Source organism: Sturnira hondurensis, unplaced genomic scaffold (genome assembly GCF_014824575.4).
Source record: "Sturnira hondurensis isolate 20B ecotype Veracruz unplaced genomic scaffold, ASM1482457v3 Scaffold0022323, whole genome shotgun sequence".
NCBI classification, from domain to species: Eukaryota; Metazoa; Chordata; class Mammalia; order Chiroptera; family Phyllostomidae; genus Sturnira; species Sturnira hondurensis.
In genome coordinates, this window is record NW_028094954.1 from 19,223 (window position 1) to 28,681 (window position 9,459).

The window sequence follows — 9,459 nt, forward strand, 5'->3', positions numbered from 1 at the left end:
AGTGAATTTTTCTGAAGGCTCTTTCAACACATTTACCCATTTTGTAACAACTGCCCACACTGATGGATGCTCAGCAGTTTTTGACCAAAAATGGCATGACCTCCATGCCCCACACTCCCTATTCACCCAATCTGGCCCTGAGTGACTTTTTTGTTGTTGTTTCTCTGGATGAAAAAAAGTCCTCAAAGGGAAACATTTTTCCAATGTGCTAGAGGTGAAACAAACAATGGCAGAAGCACCAAAAGGCACCAAAATCAACCAGTTCAAAAATTGTTTTGAACAGTGGAAAAAACATCTGAACAGGTGTTTTGCATCAAATGGAGAATACCTTGAAAGTGACTGAAGTTTAAATGTGTAACAATAAATACCTAATTCTTTATAAATTCTGGGTTGCTTTGGGTTCCCCCTCATAATGTTACAAGACAAATAGGAATTAAAGGTGCTAATCTACTAATTTTAAAATAGAAAGATTATCTTGGATTATGTAGGTGAACCAATTCTCAATGTAGTTCTTAAAAGTGGAAACAGAAGGCAGAAGAGGGAGAACAAAAGATGGCAGTGTGAGGGCTCATCCTGACATTACTGGCTTTGAAGGTGGAGATATGAGGGCAGTTTCTACAAGCTGGGAAAGGTGAGGAAAATAGATTGTTTCCTTAGACAATCCAGAAGTGTTGTAACCCTGTTAATATCTTCATTTTAACCCAGTGACACCCATCTTGAATTCTTGACCTCTAGAAATGTAAAAAGATAAATTTATGTTGTTTTAACATATTAAGTTTGTGGGTTTTGTTACAGAAGCAATAGAAAACTAATACACTGAGTGTCAAAGAAAGTTTTTATAGCCATGGATTACCAAAAAATCTCTTCTGTAAGTTAGAGAACCAATTAAAATCGATAGTAACTAACAGCCACTGAGTCACTAAAGAATTATTTTAATATTTTATTTTAAATAACAGTATAACAGGTAGATAGTATATAGCCACTCATCAGGCAGTCAGAATTTCTTCTCACAGGGCAATGATGGATTCCATCCAAGCCATCTGTTCAGGACAGACCTTCCCTCTTATGGATAACCCAACCATTTTTTTCACCTTTCAATTTGCCCTATATTTGCAAGTGCTAAAAGCTGAAGAGCAGCATGTTCAGAATGTGTAGTGCCAAAAAAAAAAGAGAGTGTGTAGTACCCTATAGGCTACACCCAAATTTTTAAAATCTCTTAAAACTACTGGCATCATCATTCTCCTTTCAAAATAAAATGACTTCAGTCTCACCCTTACCAAAACTCCTGCTGTGATGCCAATATAACTGGGCTCAGTTTTAACTATTCTAGAGAAGTGAAAAGCATAAAACTGGGAAACAAAACTGTCACTTCCTTCCTCTAAATGTAACTTCAGCCTTACCCTTCAACCAGTTCAGGAGCTGAAGTACTGCACAAGTTAAACAAATCTCTCATTTTTGTGTCTGTAGCACTTTCTTCCATGAGAGTGATTAATTCAATCTAGGAGACCCCTACTACTTGCCTCAACAATCTTCACCTCCCATTCAGATCTTCTATATACAATTCCAAAGCTTTGGAATCTGGTTTTCCCTCCAGAGGCCATTTTCTAACTTTCTCACACCATTAAATTCCACTTCCTTCCTTTAAAGGTCTTTGGGATTAAGAGAATCAACAAGCTCTTGGATTAATAAAGATCGTAACCCATATACAAGGTGGGGGATACCCATGTAGGTAAAGGAAAGACCAAAATTAAATCCCTTGGTGTGATGTGAGACAGCCTCTTAGTACAATCAACTTGTTCATAACAAGGTAAAAGGTGTTACAGATTCACTGCCTGAAAGGCAGGAAAAAGCTAGGTTACAGAGATGGTACATGCTTAATATTATGATAACTAAATCCCTGAATCACAGGGAGCTCTAACAGAATATGACCAACCCAAGAGGCTTTTACTCAGAATCAGATCATTTTCAGGCACAATTTTTTTACACTGTATGAAATAAGTCATAAGTAAAGCTTCAAATCCTACAAATCCACTTTAAAGCATGTATTGCTTACTTATTGAAGGAATAAGGCCACCATGCTACAAAGTACAGAGAAGCGAGATTAATATTGAATCAGTCTTATAGTGCTGAATGCAAATGATTTTCAAGGCTTCAGATAAAGTTCTGGTCATCAATGTTACTTTAAGGCAATGCAAGCATCCTTCTAAGAAGACCAAAATGGCAAAGTGGGCTCAGCTCAACAAGAACAGCTTGCTAGCAGACAAATAACAAAAAGTGGTTCAATTTCTTCAGGGCAAATAAACTTTATCTTCAAGGTTTAAGCTTGATGGTATATAGCCCCTTTTGAGGAAAAGGAGAACTTTAGCAAACAATTTGAAGACTTGGTATGGTGTTCAGTCTCATCTCTATATGCTCAAGAGGATTTCTAAGTTTCCATCTTTATTTCCTATTTATTTCCTGGATCCCAGCAACTATTTTTTTTATTGCCAGGACCTCGACAACTCTTTTGTTTTTCCATGACTCCAGAAACTATTTTTCCATCAAATTGCTGTGAATGATCAACAGAAAAATAATTTTTGTGTGTTTTGATATTAACAAGTTTACAAAGGAAAGACATAAGTAAATATAAGAAAAAATGTAATCAAACCCCACTACAAAATATAAACATTTCAAATATATAATAGCAAAGCACACCAAGATACCCTACACATTACAGCAGTGGTTACCCTACTTTCTCAAGCATCAGAACCAAGATGTTACCTACCCACCCAGAGTTTCTGAATATGTAGGTTGGTAGTGGAATCCAAGAATTTGCATTTTAACAAGTTCCTCCATGCTTTTGATGCTGCTGGTTCAAGGGCTGTACTTGGAATCTACTGCATTACAATATGGAAAGCACAATCCTAGTCTAATAGCAGAGAAGAATGCTTATTAGGCACAACTATGGGATTGAGGTGACTGTATCAGGGCTAGAACAGACATTTCTCTATAAGTGTTTCTACTTGAACTTAGTTCCTGGATGCTAACTGCCTCCTCATCTTTGGCTAAAGTTCAGAGTTTCCCTTCCATGGAAGAAGTGATAGCTAGTGAGGCAATCAAGCGGATCTGGGCAACTAGGTTCCTCTTATTTCTTCCAATGCTTTTTCCCTGCCGTTGTGCTATGAGGCTGGGAACTGTCTTCCCTTTCCATCAGCTCTTTAAAGATCTCATTGTGCATGTAGAAGAAGATGTATCCAGTGTGAAGCCTACCATTCAGTACCAGAGCTTCCTGGATACTTGATACTTGCATATCATTGTAAGTAAACCAGGCCTGCCTCTCGAAGTCAAAGGCATCACTAATATAATGGCCTGAATGTAGGGTATTCCCAAGATGACTGACAACACCAATCAGCCGATAGGCATGTCGATCTTTCACCTTGGGATTTCTTTTTTGTTTCTTGGCTTCAGCATTTTTCTTTCTCTTAGGTAAAACGTCTTTGTGTCCAAGGTTTTTATTGAAACCCGATGCACCTAAGGAATTCACATTAGCTTCTTGGAGACTTAATTCTGGAGGTCTTCTAAGGTTCTTTGTGTACCAATGGGCATCTGGCTTCTGATGGCTGTGAAGCGATTCCTCCTGAAGGGGCTGTTCATAGATTCTCATCTCTTCATGCTGTTGGATCTGTCCAGTTACATTTGAGAACTCTTTTGAAATATTGGATTTTTTATCCTCATAAAACTCTTTAGTAGGCTCAGTGACACTATCAACAGTGGCAAACACATTGGTTTTCTCATATTTCTCTAGGTTTGGATTTCTAGACACTTTTTGAAAATGAACTTCAGGAAGACATGTGTCTGAGCCACTGATGGGTTTACTTTCATCTTTACAGATCACAGAAATGTTGACATCTTCTAGATACCTCACCAATCCTGGTACTAATGGCTCTTGTTCAACGGCTGTGCCATAACCTGAGTTTACTGATATGGATTCTGTTATATTATGCTTAGAAGATTTCCCTAGCTCATTTTTCTGCTGTTCTTTGCTGGACCCAAAAATCTGGCACTTTTGTGGTTCAGACTCGTTCTCTGACTCCATGTGTAGAGCCAGACAATCTTCGCATTCTGAGGTCAACTTGGTTGAAGGTGTCAATGACCTAAAGATGTCAGAATTCATCTTTTGAAAAAAATTTAAAAATTGGAAATCCTTAATATGTGCATTCTTGTCCAATGGAAGAGGTGGCTGGGTACTTTCATTGCAATGAGAAGACAACTTTAAATATTTAGAAATGATGACTCGCTGGCCATCCTTCCTTAATGACCTAGACCGGCGAAAGCTATAGCGTTTCAGATGAATAATGAGGACCCTGGGTAACCTATTGAATTTGTGCACTCCAACAGATCTGTTGTGGTTACACTTCCCACATTTATACTCAAGCTCTTCTGCTCCAAAGAAAACATCCAAAGTAGACTGAATAGACAAAGGATGTGTTTTTCTTCCTTGGGGAAGATTGATGGAGAGATAATTACTCACTTCTGTCTTGAGAACAACCTGACCACAGGCTTCACAAATAATAGAACGCAGCAACTCAACCTCAAAATTAGTGGTGACAGGACAAACAAGCATTTTGATGACAGCATTGTCAGCAGAAGCCTGTTGAGATAAATTTTCTTCCTCAGATTCAATTTTAGTCTTCCAAATTTTGTTTAATTTTTCCATGTTCTCTTTCATTTGATCTAAACAGTGACCTAAAAACTCATGAGCATCATTCTGTGAGTTGTCAGAGAATATATCTGCTACTGTTGAAATGGCATTTTTAATACTGACAAGTAACTTCTTCTTGATTTTTATGCTGTGAATATCTTTCAGAACAAGAAGTTGTGACAGGCACATGCTAAGAGCATCAAATGGTATTTTGCTCCATGGGAAACTCTGATAGAGTAAATCATAAGCAAAGGATGGAATCGAAAATAGAGCCTGTAAAACTGCATTCATATAACAGGTGTTTCCCAAGTTGGGCAGGCCTTGACAGAGTTTCTCTGGATAAAAGTCAAAGGTCATCTTGATTCTGTCCCACTCTGGGTCATCCTCACTATACAATGGTTCCAATAGAAGTGCCAAATATATTTTCTCAGAAAGAGTTTGGAGAAGACAAGTGCCATCTAGGTAAGGATTTCCAGTAGAACAGGTCTTGAGTAAAACTCTCAAAGTTAATTTGTTACTTTCTTTTAACTCATTTAATGACATTTTTTTCTTCTCACGGTGTCTTCTATTCTTCAAGGGATTTGTCTTGAATTTCTTGTCTCTTACAGATTTATTATCTTCCTGCAATTTCTCATGTATCTCTAAACTAGATGATACCATCCTTTTTCTCTTCCCCCATTCATTGTCTACTAACTCTTTACAGGTAAGTGTTGATATCTCTGATGTATTCAAAGGCATCTTCTGAAGGTCAGGTGTTCTACTTTCTTCTCCTATGTCAAAAACTCCACTTCTTGATTTCTCGTATGTCTCATTAAATATTTTTTTGTTGATTTCCTTCTGTGTTTCTGTGCTGTTACAGACACCCTTATTATCCCTGCTAGGCTTTGTGGGTGGTTGAATATTTTTTTGACGGACTCTATCCAGGAACATCTTCAGCTCTTCAGCGTCTCTGGAGGATAATCTTTTAATAAACAAAAAAGTATTATTTTGGAAAGTTAAATGCAGATAATTTTGTTTTTCTCCATAGGATCTAAAGACTACATTTTTAATATTATTACCTAGCCAAAAGGTTGTATATTCTCCAGTGCTGAAATAAACCACCAGTCTAACTTTCTCCTTTCCTTCCACTGTTTCAGTGAATGCTTCTTTTGACTTAAACATCCCAGTCTTCCTATTCCATATTTGGACAAAACCATGTACCATTAGTGCAGCCATGTATTCTTTATAAATAAAATACATGCATATCTTGTATTATTGACAATCTTAAATTCCAAATTGTATTATAAGTTTGCCCCTAAAGACAACAGTAAAGCAAAGGGTCTTTAGTTCTATATACAAAATGGGCCTGTTTCTAGTGTTGACTTTATATTACAGCCTTGTAAGGTTCTAGATACTCACTCCTTTAGTAATAAAACCAATATCCTTCAAGAGTTGTCCACAGTTACACGAGGCAAGAGCTGTCCACGGTTAAACAAGGGCAGTCTTGATTCCCAATCCAAGACTGCTACTGAAAAAAATCAAGAAAAATTATTTAAGCTATCAGATAAATGATTGGCTAGAACTCAAACTCTATTCCCATACACTAAATCCCTTTTCCACTGCAATACTAGATTAATTCTGTATTAATTTCCCCACTTCAACTGAAATCGTTAAACACTTGAAAGATTTTCAATACACAGGTGAAGAGTATGATGAAAAGTGTCACAAGTCTATGCATACAATATGCCAATCCTCCTGTCAATAAGTGAATAAGAAAATAGGAGGCATTATGTGGTTCTCAACCTAAGTCCCAGAATCTATAGGACTTCATACACAGGCCACTAATAGTTAATTAATCTACCTCCTTCCAAATGCAGTTATGTTCCTGTATTTCCCATGGAACCAAGTGAAGTCCACACACTCTATCCCATGTTAAAGCATGTATCAAAAAATTGTCTATCTCTAGCTCCCACAAGCTAAGATGACCTGGTATATTCTAAGCAATCCTGATTTTCAAGATAAGTGCCAGGCAATTAAAAATTTAAAGTCATGCTGAGCAAGAATATAAAAAACTTAGGATAATTTTGAAAATTGGTTTAAATGATGACTGAGACTCAGTTCAAGACTGTGATTATTATGTTGCACTACTGAACTAACAGACACATAGTATAAAAGATTTACAAAAAAAACCACAACATACGATGAGTGGAGAATTTCCTACTGACTCCAATGTGGGCTTCACTGTTCCTATGGAGGCATGCCCAAATTTCAAGATCATTATAATCCATGCAGACTAAAAAATTTGCCAGGCTAAAAAAGGAAAGAAGGCAATGCCCTGGTGTCCTTTGGCCATGATAACAGGGGAAAAAACAAATTGGCACTCAAAGGTATGTAAATTTCTTACTAAGTCCTTATTAACATATTTTTACTTTCTATTTGTTAATGCATCATCATATGGCTTAGAGGAAAACTGGTTATGGTCAACATGGGTGAATTATGTACTAAACAACACCATCTCTAGGACCTTTAGCCCTGCTTTCCTCACACCTGCCAATTATGTTCATATTCACCTGGTGAGTCTAAAGTAGAATGACCAGTAGATTCACTAAGTCATCTGGATTGAGGAGTACTGTCAATAAATACTTCTAGTATAACTGGACCACCAAAATGGGCAAATGAGAAAATCACATGAAACAACTTCTGGCAGGCCTTAGGTCTCATACTCTCTTTTCCAGATAATATTATTGAACAACTTCAGGTTCCAGATAATATTATTGAACAACTTCAGGACATATTTAACCATCCATGGACAAGTAAGTAAAGGGCATTTTACTCAGGGCTAATTATGGCACCTACATAAGTGAGTGTGAGATCTGTCTGTGCTCCAAACTACATGGAATTCAGATTGTAAAGTAACCATTTTTTATAATCGCAGTCTAGCATACAGGTGGCAAACACAAGGCTGGCAGGCCAAATCCAGCCCTCCACCTTGTTTTATCTGGCCCAGCACCTTGATTCTACCCAGCAGCAGTGCTGAGCTCTTGCTTAACTGTTAAGGAGTAGTTACACTTACACAGTCCTAAATTACATTTGACCCTTTGAAGGCAACTGCTAGGCTGATGTGGCCCCCCGGTGAAAATGAGTTTGACACCCCTGGTCTAGCACTTTTCTTATTCTGATTGGCTAGAATTGTTTTTACATTCTCCTTCAATTGATTGCATTTTGCAATTAACATGAATTGCTGGTATTTGCCTTCCGAAAGCTAAATTGAGTTAGTTTCTTGAAATAATCCCATTTTTTATTCCCCAACTGCTTCCCCTTCCAAACCACAAGTGACACATATATAACCACAAGTTAGGTGTGCCAAATTTGCCTGATTTGGGTTGTTTCTAGTTTGAGAACCCACAGCATTCTGAACTTCAGTCCAAGAACTCTCCAAACAAGTTCTGAGGCTTTGCAAACACCCCCCTCACCTTTGCCTTAGCACTGTTTAATTAGTGTCACTAAGTGATAAATCTGTAACCCCAATTCTTTACTTATTAACACTTGTATGTATAATGCCTACTTAAGGACAAGCCACATGCCTCCAACAATTCTTCTCAGTATCCTGTGGGGTGCCTAACATTACCCTAACAGAAATTAAGTGAAAAGAAAGAGTAAAACAACAAATCACTAATGTAGAGAGAGAGAGTCCAATAGCGTTGTGAGGAATAGCACCACAACACTACATTAAGACTACCACATCCTATATGTAAAAAGTCAAGGCAGAACCAAAAACTTAACCTATCACTAAGTGTTGCAAAAATATGACGGAAAAAGATCGACAAAAGAGCCAAACACCCCCTAACCCCCCCCCCCAACTCTTACCTGTCATCCTGAGGTTAGGGGGTGAAGGGATTGAACAAAAAAGAAAAATGATTCATGGACACAGACAACTGTGTTGTGATTCTGGGGATGGGGTGAGGGAGGTGTAAGGGGACTAAATGGTTAATGAAAACAATACAAAAAATGCCAAACAATGGGTAACTCTGCTTGTCATCCTATATCAAAATGGTCAAATGGCTAAAAATATACATAAAACTTTCAGTCCAATGTCCCAGCTTTTCAAAAACAATTCTAACATCTCTGTGAATACTTATTAAACTTTTGATAGTTCAAGGCAACGACAGACTGTTGAGTACCCAGTATGTAAAGAAATCATTCCCAAAGCCCTGAAATTTCTAAGAAGATATTAAGATGGATTTCAGATATGCTGCTGTTCCCTAAAAATTGATATACCATCCTGTTGGTAATGTGTATTTCTCTCTAAAATAGTAAGGCTCTTTCCAGTGGACACCAGTATAAGCCCGTTGGCACTGAGCACTGAACAGTTATGTTAAAAAGACAATATTTAATGATCCTCTAAAACTTTAGGCTATAAGGTATCAAAATCAATGCCCCTAACTGCTTTTTCCATGCTTAGCCATTTACAGGACACACTGATGACTTTGAGAAAGTTGTGTGACTAATATCCCACTGACAACATGGTCAACTCTAGCATATCTGGCTCACTGACAAAAATAAGTGTAACAATTTCTTGTCATCATATATAGGTTAACAAGTTTCCTACAGCTAGATCCCTGAACTCAAAAAAAAAAAAAAAACAGTGGGAAATGATCAGATATACCTAGTCACTCAAAATTTAAAATATCTTAATAATCTGGTTGTAGACCAATATAAATTAACAAATAGGTGAGCACTTACCTCAATAAATGTTTGTATCAGAAAGCATGTGGTCAAGAATTGATTAGAAATGAGGC

The 9,459-nt window shown here is 37.4% G+C and overlaps 1 protein-coding gene across 1 annotated transcript; it reads right to left on the bottom strand.

Annotated features, from left to right (window-relative positions):
* Positions 1–3,124: 3,124 nt before the first annotated feature.
* On the bottom strand, positions 3,125–5,896 carry LOC118979450 (ubiquitin carboxyl-terminal hydrolase 26). The gene has a single exon (XM_037035496.1). It carries the CDS (start codon positions 5,894–5,896, stop codon positions 3,125–3,127), a length of 2,772 nt encoding a protein of 923 aa, XP_036891391.1.
* Positions 5,897–9,459: the final 3,563 nt, after the last annotated feature.